The sequence below is a fragment of the Thalassophryne amazonica genome, chromosome 5 (assembly GCF_902500255.1).
Source record: "Thalassophryne amazonica chromosome 5, fThaAma1.1, whole genome shotgun sequence".
Taxonomy (NCBI): domain Eukaryota; kingdom Metazoa; phylum Chordata; class Actinopteri; order Batrachoidiformes; family Batrachoididae; genus Thalassophryne; species Thalassophryne amazonica.
Window position 1 is genome coordinate 73,271,714 of NC_047107.1, and position 12,697 is coordinate 73,284,410.

At 41.9% G+C, this 12,697-nt stretch overlaps 1 protein-coding gene across 1 annotated transcript in view; it reads left to right on the plus strand.

The window, feature by feature from the left end:
- ipo11 (importin 11) overlaps positions 1-12,697 on the plus strand; it is a 457,504-nt gene that overhangs the window by 227,046 nt on the left and 217,761 nt on the right. Inside the window, exons 17-20 of the mRNA XM_034170535.1 lie at positions 587-620; positions 792-832; positions 946-1,062; positions 7,301-7,414. Of these exons, the coding sequence (XP_034026426.1) occupies positions 587-620; positions 792-832; positions 946-1,062; positions 7,301-7,414 (306 nt within the window). The remainder of the gene's footprint in view (positions 1-586; positions 621-791; positions 833-945; positions 1,063-7,300; positions 7,415-12,697) is intronic.

The following is a 12,697-nucleotide window of genomic DNA, read 5'->3' on the forward strand; positions in this document are numbered from 1 at the left end:
AGAATACATTTAATGTCTGTAATCTAACCTTGCGGTTGATAGAATCCCCAATCACTAATGCACGGTGTTTCGGCCTGCACATAGGGGTAGAAGTAACCCGTGGGCTTGGGGGGCTATCAGCAGGCATGTCCAAGGCTGAGAAAAATGGTGATGTGTTCAAGACTTGTTTTACGTGCTGTATTTAATATTTTGTGTGGACACCTTAATTTTATTTATTAATATTTATTAGGGATACAACTTTTAATTTTTTTCCTCAGTTTCCTGTATCATATTTAGATAAGCTTGTATGCATAGGTTAGCAGCACAGTGTCTTAGTAGTTAGCACTGTTGCCTCACAGCAAAAAACGTCATGGGATTGAATCCCACCTGTGGCCTTTTTGTGTGGACAAAACATGAAATACCTTTCTTTCATACTGTCTGCAATGAACTAAAAGTGAAAGTATAACTAAGGATCACTTTGTGGTTGTTTTTTTGCTTGTGTAACACCCCCCACCCACACACACACACACACAATTTTCCATATTGTCTGAACGTTTTCTAACTCTAATGTAAGATGTAGTAGTAATAATACCTTTTTCTCCTCTAGGTTCGAATTGAGACTGCTACAACCCTGAAGCTCAATATCCTATCATCACAGATATAAAACAAATGTGTCGGCTTGTCTTTTGCCATCTCTGCAGTGTAGAAGTGATAAGTCTATATCTGTGGCAAAGCAAACAAATGCATATTTTAGCATGCTGTCAAACTGTTTGTAAAACCATTTAATTGTTTCATTCTTAACTCATCACTACCTGTCGACGACTTTGAGTTTCGGACAGAACAGTTTCTTCCCGTAAGTAAATGTCTTGCAAGCTTTTGATTATTGTGAACCTATATCCAATTACAAGCATTGACTGGGTTAGCGTTTCTGTTCAGTAATTCTTGCACTGTCCTCCCACCGTACAGTACCTCGAGTCCATCTTTGGACTGCTCTTTCGGTTGTTGCAGCAGGTGACAGAGTGCGACACAAAAATGCAGGTGCTTCACGTCATTTCCTGTGTCATTGAAAGAGTAAACATCCAGGTAAGATTTGAGATGTCTGTTCTTGGAAGCAAACGTGTGACATTATTTTCACATTCATTTTACTTTTTACTTTTCAGGTTGTATTTTAATATTTAACGTAAAGTTGAGCTAAACCCAGACGTGTTAGAAATGGAGTCCTTACAAGTGATTTGTTCTGCTCTTTGGTAAAGAATAGTTCACCACTAAATCCAAGATGAATGGCAATCAACAACTCGGATTCCCCTTTGAATCTGAAAGACTTTTTTTTTTTTTAACTACCTGTTTGAAAAAACTTGCCATCCTGTACTTGTCCCAACCACCCACTATCAAAGAACCATTTGTGCTTGGCTATAGCTATAAGTGACTAATTTTTTACTTTCCCGAGACAACTGTAAAGCTAGAGTATTTTTGAGTCGCCATCTTGAGACTTTATATATGGCAAGCCTTTGAGAGAGGGATGTTTAGATATCTGCTCCCATTTACTGTTACAGTGGCCTTATAGATATTTTTGTTTGATCCACTTCCAAAACTTAAAAATTTGACCTTCCTCTTGAACATTCCCAGTTTTTTTAGTCATGTTTTGCATCCTTTTCTTTAAGCAAATGATTGACAAAAATCTGTCACAGAAAGGGCTTTTATCCTTGTGAACCGTCAGTCTGGATAAAGTTTTCTTTACTCACTATCCCTGACTAAATGTAGTCTTAGCAGGTGTCACAATAATATTTTGACCTTTTTCTGGGGATTTCTGGAACTCATAAAAATGTTATGTTTTGGCAGTTACACCACTGCTGGAGTTCATGTGGTGAGATACGGCACGCTAAGTTTTGTGTTGTTATGCAATGTGTGTCACATATATGCATCTCCTTTTTACATAGTTTTTTGACATATACCATCATAAACTACTGCGAACTAAAAAAAACAAAGCAAAACCTTGCTTTGTAATCGCACCAAGCCAAACACAATGAGTCAAAATCTGTGGAAAGACAATAGAAAGCTTCAAAACTGGTGATTTGAATGCCAGGAGCATTGACAGAAAAGCAGGTATCGGATAACCGTGGGACTGGACATTGATATACGTTGGAATACGTCGAGTACCTCCAAATATTTTGGGCATGCACAATATTTTCAACGTATGCCAGCATATGGCTGATACGTCCCGCATATGCCAACCATAAATGGTAGATAGGTTATGCGATTGTTGACACACGTTTCTTGTAAGGTACTCATAAGTCGAAATATGTCCATTGATGTTGTCTATTGATTGGCTAACAACTGAAAGCTGCAGTCATGTGAACAGTTTAGACTGTTTCATATATTAAAACCATTCACACACGGAGTAAATATAAAGTTTTAATCTTGTTCATTCGTTTCAGTTGGATTCATCCACATAAAGTGTCCTGATTTTGGAAAATGACTTCAAAAAATACTTTTTAATTCCTTGTCGTGACTGAAGAAATGTAGTGTTTTAAAGCAAGTCCCTCAGTGGTTTTTCTGCTCCAGGTGCGTCTCTCAGCCTGAACCAGAGAATGCCGGCTGATTGCACCACAACAAGACAATTAGCGTATTTTAAAAGTTGAAAGTCACAGTGCCTCATTCATTCATGTCAGTGTTTACTACAGACATCAGTCAACTCTTCAGTAGTCTGCATGTCATGAAAATAAACACATGATAATAAATAAACACATGATCCACCAAGACAAAAATGAAATAAAATAATGGTAAATTACTCTGTTTTGCCAAACAAAAGGGTTCTGCCAGCTGTAGAAATGCAAACCAAGCCAGACTTAACTGTTCCAGCATGTATCTGTGCAGTACCAACCCGAACCACTCGGTAGAAATGTGGCTGTCAGTATATGCTGACTAAATCATTATGGTGTGATAGCTGCAAAATTGATTAGACATACGCCTGTGTATGCCAGTGTTTTTAATACAGTTGTCATACACTGACTAAATCGTCAAGGTCTGACGGGGACCTTAGACTGCTTGAAGCTATTGGATGCACTTGGGTCTTGTCTTGCACCGAGGGTAGTCATAGGCAGTGCTCTGTAATAAAGACCTGTCTCGTCAGTATTGTAAATCTGCATTGCTGACAGGTTCTCTTCGTCGACCAGGGCTTGAAGTTGAGGAAGAGGTGATGGTCTAATAGTTAAGTGTTGGGCTTGAGACCAGAGGATCCTCGGTTCAAATCCCAGCTAAGTCATTAAGGGCCCTTGGACAAGGTCCTTAATCCCGAAATTGCTTCCGGTGTGTAGTGAGCCTTGCAGGACAGCACCCTGACCTCACTGTGTGAGTGTGTTTGTGTGAATGGGTGAATGCGAGGCAAAATTGTAAAGCTTCTAATGCAGATGGAAAAGTGCTATATAAATGCAGTCCATTTACAGTACTACAAGAACTTCTATATGCGCTTCACCACTGCTGAGTACACTACCAGTTGGCAGAGGTTAGAAATGGCAATACTGATGGGTTGCGCAATGTCACCTATGCTGTTAGTGCTAGCGATATCGGTAATCACCAGAGCTGCAGGAAGGTGAGACCAGGGGTGTCGCTGGAAGGCTCTGAAGAACTACCACCAATTTGGGCCTTCATGGATAAATTGGTACTTCTTAACCCATGTCCCAATGCTAGTCAGGCAATTCTTTACAAGTTAGATGAACTAATGGACTGGGCAAGAAGGCGATTCTAAACTAAGAAGTCCTGAAGTCTAGTATTAAAGTGAGGAAAAGTGATAGACTTCCATTTCAACCTTAATAGCAAAGACATTCCAACCATCCAGGAACAACCAGTTAAGAGCCTAGGTCGGTGCTTTGCGAAGCAACTGAAAGATACAAAGAGGGTGCTAGAGACAGTTAAACTGATCAGTGAGGGTCTTGAACTGCTGTTTGCCTGGCAAGTTAAACGTCCGGTGCCTTCAGTATGTGATCATGCCTCGAATAATGTGGCCACTGACGGTGTACAAATTGGCTATTAGCTACGTAGAAGCAATGGAACACAAGATCAACAGTTAGTAAGGAGTGGCTGGGAGTTGTAATTAGCCTCACAAACATTGCCCTCCACTGCAGCCAAACAAAGTTGACTCTTCCTGTAAGATCACTAGTGGAGGAGTTCAAGGTAGCCAAAGTAAGAACCCTAATGGCTCTCAGAATCTCGAAGGACACTGCTCAGAGACATTCAGCCAGAGGTTAGATCTGGTAAGAAGTGGACAGCTAGTGCTACTGTGGAAAAAGCTGAGGCAAGACTCAAATGCAAGGAATTGGTTGGCGCAATCCAGACAGGCTGGCAAGGGTTAGGGTTAATACCCCGTAAGTTGTGGTCATCCTCCACAGAAAAAGAAAGATGGGAGATGGTAACACAGGAAGTAAGAGACAGAAGAAGAGAAGGGCATTGCAGTGGCAGCGGGACAAGGTGAACAGGGAAGGTGGTCAACCTGGGAAAGTGTTGAACATCGGAATGTATAATTTAGTGTCCTGTGAAAATGGAGCCTCTCCGCATTTCATTCCTGTGGTGTTCTACATACAGTGGTGTTCAGATAGGTAGTGCTATGTGACTAAAAGATTAATCCAGGTTTGAGTATATTTTCTTATTGTTACATGTGAAACAAGGGTACCATGGATTCAGTAGATTCTCACAAATCCAACAAGACCAAGCATTCATGATATGCACACTCTTAAGGCTATGAAATTGGGCTATTAGTAAAAAAAAAAAAATAGAAAAGGGGGTGTTCACAATAATAGTAGCATCTTCTGTTGACACTACAAACTCAAAACTGTTATGTTGAAACTGCTTTTTTAACAGTCCTGTGAATCACTAAACTAGTATTTAGTTGTATAACCACAGTTTTTCATGATTTCTTCACATCTGCGAGGCATGGAGTCAACCAACTTGTGGCACCTTTCAGCTGTTATTCCATTCCAAGATTCTTTAACAGCATTCCACAATTCATTCACATTTCTTGGTTTTGCTTCAGAAAACAGTTTTTTTGATGTCACCCCACAGTTCTCAATTGGATTTAGGTCCGGGGATTGGGCTGGCCACTCCAAAACATTAATTTTGCTGGTTTGGAACCAAGATTTTGCTTGTTTAATAGTGTGCTTGGGGTCATTGTCTTGTTGAAACCACCATTTCAAGGGCATGTCCTTTCATCATAAGGAAACATGACCCTCTTCAAGTATTTTGACATATCCAAACTGATCCATGATACCTGGTATGCGATATATAGGTCCAACACCACAGTAGGAGAAACATGCCCATATCATGATGCTTCCACCACCATGCTTCACTGTCTTCACTGTGAACTGTGGCTTGAATTCAGAGTTTGGGGGTCGTCTCACAAACTGTCTGCGGCCCTTGGACCCAAAAAGAACAATTTACTCTCATCAGTCCACAAAATATTCCTCCATTCTCTTTAGGCCAGTTGATGTGTTCTTTCGCAAATTGTAAACCTCTTCTGCACATGTCTTTTATTTAACAGTGGGACTTTGCGGGGAATTCTTGCAAATAAATTAGCTTCACACAGGTGTCTCTAGACTGTCTTTGATCATCCTGGAGCTGATCAATGGGGAGCCTTTGCCATTCTGGTTATTCTTCTTTCCATTTTGATGGTTGTTTTCCGTTTTCTTCCACGCGTCTGTTTTTTTTTTTGTCCATTTACAGCATTGGAGATCACAGCCTGTCATTTTTTGCACCTGAGTATAGGTTTTCTCCTCTCCAATCAACTTTTTAATCAAACTATGCTGTTCTTCTGAACCAATGTCTTGAACATCCCATTTTCCTCAGGCTTTCAAAGAGAAAAGCATGTTCAACAGGTGCTGGCTCATCCTTAAATAGCGGGACACCTGATTCACACCTGTTTGTTCCACAAAATTGACGAACTCACTGACTGAATGCCACACTGCTATTATTGTGAACACCTCCTTTTCTACTTGTTTTTTACTAATAGCCCAATTTCATAGCCTTAAGAGTGTGCATATCATGAATGCTTGGTCTTGTTGGATTTGTGAGAATCTACTGGTACCTTGTTTCCCATGTAACAATAAGAAATATACTCAAAACCTGGATTAATCTTTTTAGTCACATAGCACTACTATTATTCTGAACACTACTGTATGACCCACAACCAACACCAGCAAACATGAGCTGGTGGTATGACGACCAGCCAGTCTGTTGTAAAGCTTGTGGGCAGAAGGGGACCCTGCATCATATCCTCAGTGCATGTCCATCTGCACTCTCCAGTGGAAAGTACACATGGAGGCACAACATGGTACTGAAAGTAGCAGTGGAGGCTGTGAAGAGGAGGGTTGCACGCATTAATGCAGAGGATGTCCCTTTCCAGGCTGAGCACCCCGTACCATTCATCAGGGAAGGCTCTGAAATGTGGCAACACCACCCCAGTTTAAAACCATGTATCCTCTCCTCTGCAAATGACTAGCAAGTCAGAGTGGACCTGGAGGGTGAAGGGAGCTTCCCAGTAGAGATTGCAGTGACTCTGCTCCATCCAGACATTACAATATGGTCGGAATGTGCCAAAGAAGTGGTAATTGGAGAATTAACCTTTCCTTGGGAGGACTACATAGATGCTGCCCATGAGATGAAGCTGTCCAAGTATGCAGAATTTAGAGAAACATGTAAGGACAGAGGGTGGAAGACTTTGTGTTACCCATTTGAGGTCAGTTGCTGGAGTTTTGTTGCAGCATCCTTCCAGAAATGGCTGAGAGTGCAAGAGTGTAAGCAGAAGGAAACTAAATCTATCATCAAAGCTGCAGTAGAAGCAGCAGAAACAGGATCTTCATGGATCTGGAACAAGTACATCCAGACCATACTGGCTGAGGCATAGCCATTCTGCAACTCACCAGTGAGCGGTGGTGTTCCATGCACTGCTGGCCCTTCCTCCCCGAGAGAATATTGATCATCATGGTCCGAAATTCCCGGCGACGGATGGTAATCAACTGATGATCCCACTGGTGAGGCACACAATTCCATCAAGTGTGTATGATTCAACTCAACTGACACTGCATTAGAAAAGAGCAGCAATGGTTAGTGAGTGAAATACAGTCTTGTTCAGCAAGAGAACAATTTGCTGTTTTCTTAGCTGACTCCACCTTGTTTTACCTTAAATCCTTGGATGCATTCACAAAAGTGTTTCTATAAAAAGGTAGATGGTGAACAGCTTATGATTTGGCAGTGAAAAAAATTCAGTCAGAAGTGTTTTTGCTTTAATCCCCGCAATAATATTATGTATGTATCTTCAATATTTTTATTTCAGATCCGCCCATATGTCGGCTGTCTGGTTCAATACTTGCCCCTGCTGTGGAAGCAATCCGAAGAACACAACATGCTACGATGTGCCATACTCACCACACTCATCCACCTAGTCCAGGTATGCTCCATCACCAACATTCTTCTGATCAGTATTCAGGATTACTTCCTACAAATATGCTAAATGTTTGTTTGTGGCGAGGAGCTAAAATTTTCAGCATGTACAGTATAAAATGTACATATGTAAAATTCAACATCTTTATTTAGTATTTTTGGTCATATTTGGAGTAATTTTTAAACAGTTTGAGGAACTCTTTTAAGTTAGAGTATTCTGTTTATTTAAAATGTGGTATTTTAGCAATATACACCATATAGACCATTAGGGCTAGTTCACGGGCCACCAGTGGTCTGCACTCTCCAGGCTACTCTTTGAGATAAACTGACATAGAATTCCAAATCATTACATGTACTTCAGGTTTGGATGACTATATACAAATGTCAACATTCTGAGGTCTGACAACCATGTTTTAGCAAAAATATTGACATTCTTTAAAGGACATGTCACACGTTATTTAACGTACCAGTTAGCAACACAACATCAAAGTACTCATGATTGTAAGTTTATCTGCGCACATGCGCTAATAATTAGTGGTCAGTGATGTATTTTATTGCTAATTATTCCTCTCATTCTGAGCTCTGTCATTCTCTGCATTTCTTGGTGTATGACGTACATTTTAGTTCAAGCAGAAACATCCTGATGGCTGGCTGACTGTGTGCTACATCCAATAGCGAAGCTTTTGACCTTTCAGTCGGATTTTGGAACCTAATGTGGTGGTGCGCTGTTTGTGTCACAGCACGCTGTCTTACTGCCGCTGTGAACATGGACGTGGAATGTCTCCACTACCCTGTTTTTCACAGGCTGCCTAGACACGCAGATGGATTTCTTACATTGAAAAAAGTCAGAATACTTTATTTTCAGGAGATAATGGACTTTCTGTCTGTTGTGCCACAATTCATAACTTGAGGAGCTGACGGCAGAGCTGCAGCCGAGGATCATGCGCAATCCGTGTGTGAGGACTTGTAGTGGACCTGTATTGTACTATACTGTATTGTCTTTTGAGAAGGTCTGTCGGAATTTGGATATAGATGAGTGCGTAGCAGCACGCTTTTTTAACGTGCGCCTCTCAGCTGTTTTACTGCCACAGTGAACATGGACATGGAATGTCTACATGACGTTTTGTACAGGCTGCCTGATCACACAGATTTTTCTTTTTTTTTTTTCTTTTTTTTAGATTTGTCAAAGTTAAGCGTGCACAAAGTTGAGCCTCAAGCGGAAATTATTAACGGACTGTATTTATGACTAATGGCCATGCAGGTGCACTAAATCTTCTCACAGCTGCTGCTTTTACTGTGACTGCATCAAAATGAACTGTTACCGCTTAACAAGTCGTCATAACATGACATCACACTTATGTAAGCTTTGGAATTAATCTATGGCTCAGTTCTTAACATTAGTAGATACATTCCATTCAAGTCTGCGCTGTGACATCTCTAAAAGCTACGTCACTGCTGTCGGAAACACTCGAGAACTCATGAGTACTTTGTTTTCGCAGTCTCCATAGCTCTTTGTTGCAAATGCTATATTCTTTGAAACCGGTCACAGAAGTGCACAAAGTAATACTGGTGTATCATCAGATGGTCACTAACAGCCTAAATTTAAATTATGATTTCAGTGCGACTTATCGTTTAAAGATTTGCTTTGTTGACTACCTGGGTTTGATGTGCTGTGGTGATTGCCTGTCTGTTGGCTGCAGGAGGAATGAAGAATATTCTCTAATGTAATAATTTTAGCCCTGGTTTACAGGGATGTGAATCGTACAACAACTCACGATTCAATTCGATTACGATTCTTGGGGTGACGATTCGATCCAGAATCGATTTTCGATTCAAAGAGCTCTGAGAAATAGTTATATTACTTAAAAAAAATTTTATGTTTAAGAAAATGCAGCTTTACAAGGTTAATCAAGTGATTCTAGATGTAAATTGAGTTATCTGCTTTGCTTGTTCGGAGTTGGCTGGCAGTTTAGCGAAGCGATGGTCAGTCATCGGCAGATACCGCTGCTCCCCTCTTTTAGCTCCGGGTGATGGCGTAGCATGTGGGCTTGCAGATTTGAAGTGTTTCCGAAGTATTGACTTTATTTTGCTCATTTTGCACACTGCATAAGTCATGCCAAGCTCCTCCTTACGCAGCAAATAATAAAATCCAATATGCGCCCAAACATTTGCCTTCAGCAAAGACAGTGCTGGCTGAATTAGCTCTTCGTCCGCCATGCTAAGCTACAGCCACTGAACTCTGCAGCTCACAAGTGTTTGAAGCACACTGGACGTTAGTACTGTAAGCCGGTAAAACTGCAATTGGTCTGTGGCATATTGGTAGTTTTGCATGTATCATTGTTGCAAGCACAAAACATGTTTTAGCACCAGTAGTAAAGCTTTAGGTCAGTATGTTGGGGCTTCATACTTCGGAAGCAACAATGTACACAAAAGGGTTTAGGTGAAATACTGTGCTTTGTACTTGTGAAATCAAGTACTTTTCAATTCCACTTCAAGTACAGATATTCCTTGAGGTATTCAACTTATGAATCGTAGCTATAAGAATAAGAAAATTACTGACAAACTTGTAGGTATAGGACAGAATAATAAGGATTACTGTGTATGAGCAAGTGGTCCATCAATAAAAATGCACAAGTTGCTTTTATGTCAGCATTCACATGACAGAAAGTGTTGGTGACCATTTAAAACAACAAATGTCAACAGTGGAATGTCTTCAATACAATGTTCTTCCATACTAGGCTTGCCCTACTTTGGTCCTTTTATGCCGCGTTCACACCACATGCCACGCGACACCACAAATTTGCTTCCCTCACCTGGCGATGGACGCACCACCAGCGCCCGGTGTGTCGCTCTGCTTTCGCTGCGAAAATTCGCCCCAGTGCGTCATCAAATAGGAGGAGCTTCCATTCCGCTCGGCGTCAAGTCTACACGGCAGAACTTGATCACACGGAGCAAGCTGCTGTGCTCTATTTGTTGTGGAAATCTCACAAACGCCGCCAGCGGCGACATCCCTGGATTCACAACATCCTCATGAGACGTTCCCAGTTTGGTGAGTTTCATTATTTTGTGCAGGAGCTGCAGCAAATAACTGGAGCTGCAAGAGCTCCAGTTTGAGGACCTGTGGACCGGTTGCTTTGAATCTCTCTTTCTGTTGGAACAGGCTGTTGGTGATTGTCAAGTCATGTGCAGAGCAGAACTCCAGCAGCAGGCGGCCATTGTCGTTACAGTTGCCTATGCCATGTTTCCCTAGCACGCCCTTCCATACATCAGAGTCGCGGCCCACTCTGGCGTTGAAATCTCCCATGATGAGGAGCTTGTCCTGGGTGTCGACGCGCTGTAGAAGGTTGTGCAGATCGCTATAGAAAGCCTCCTTAACTCCGATGTCGGCCTGCATGGTTGAGGCATACACACTAACAATAGTGGCAAAATCCTTGTTGTTGATGGGGAGCCGGAGTGACATGAGTTGGTCAGACTGTCCAACTGGCAAACTGTGTAACCTATGTGCTATGGCGCTCTTAATCATGAACCCGACCCCTGAGAGTCGACGATCTTCTTTAGCCTTCCCTGACCAGAACAGTGTGTAGCCTGTGCCTTCCTCGGTGAGTGACCCTTGGTCTGCAAAGCGCACCTTGCTGAATGCAGCAATGTCTATGTCAAGCCTTGCTAGCTCTTTGGCGACTAAGGCTGAGTGTCTTCGAGGACGATCGCTATTGTCTGAGTCCATCATTGTGCGTACATTCCAGCACACAATTTTCAGGTTCTTTGTTTTTCTTTTCGCACCATGTGTAGTGATGCCTGTTGGCAACGGTGAGCCAACCGGGTCTAGTGAGACAAGCCATGTTTAGACCACCTTTTCTAGGTCTGTCTCCATGTGGAGCGAGCAGGGCTATCCCTAAACAGGGCTGCTTGGTCACCCAGGGCCCTGCCGGATGATGCTGTTGTCTCGGGTCAGCAATCAAACGACCATAGTTCCTGAGCCGCCTGCATGCAGGATTGAGACTGCAGCTCCCAGTGCCATCATGCACCTGCTGTTTTCGCCTCTTCCCATCGCTGCAGGGCTTTCCTTCCCACCTGCGCTCGTTGCTTAAAGTGGGCATCAGCTCGCGCACACCAATTCCACTCTTTAGGCAAGGTGGCACTCCACAGTGGCACAGACAAGCTGAGACGGCTGTGGCGACCACCAGGCTGTAGGTTTTACATCAGAGTGACCTTCTCCTAGCCTCTGGCTAAAGAACCTTCCTCGGAGGCACGGGGGCAGTAACCCAGGCTGGGGGTTTAACATCAGGGTTTTCCTTCCCCTAGGTGGACCGCCTTAACAGGGCTAATGAGTCCCATCTACCCACTGCTATAACCCAGTCAGCTGGGAGGCTCGTGATGGCGGGAGCGCCTAGATCCTGTATAGGTCATGGACCTACTACTGCCATACTTGAATAAACAGTATCTGTGTTGTAAAACAACAACAACAAAAACACAAAGCCAACCTAATCAAAACCAAAGTGAGTGCAGCTCCAGGAAAACCTACCTGAAACAATCTAAAACTGACTGAAAATAAATCTGACTCAATCTAAACCGAAAACAATTCATCTAGCGCAATGTAACTATAGCTTGTAAGCTAACAATCGGAATATCAAATCAAATTTATTTATTTATTTTATATAGCGCCAAGTCACAACAAACAGTCGCCCCAAGGCGCTTTATATTGTAAGGACAAGAGCCATACAACAATTACAGAAAAACCCCAACGGTCAAAATGACCCCCCTGTGAGCAAGCACTTGGCGACAGTGGGAAGGAAAAACTCCCTTTAACCGGAAGAAACCTCCAGCAGAACCAGGCTCAGGGAGGGCAGTCTTCTGCTGGGACTGGTTGGGGCTGAGGGAATATAAAGCTAACCAAATCTAAATGCACTTAAAACAATCACAGTCGAAACCTTTATCACTATGAAAACAGGTAAGTGTGTATAAAGCTAACTGAATCTGAAAGTAACTGAAAAACAGGTAACAACATAAATTAATGCAAAGATATGCAAATTGTTAAATGAATATAAAGCTAGCAATCTAAAATGTACTTAAAATCACACTATCTGAATCTAAAAATGTATTCATCACTATGAACATAATTTCATGCAAAGCAGTAGCTAAATGGATATAAAGCTAACAAAGTAAAATTGTAAAATTGATGTAAAATAACTCTATCTGAATCTAAAAATGTATTTATTACTATGAAAACAGTTAAGTGTATATAAAGCTAACTGAAAAACAGCTAACTGAACATAAATTCATGCAAAGCTAT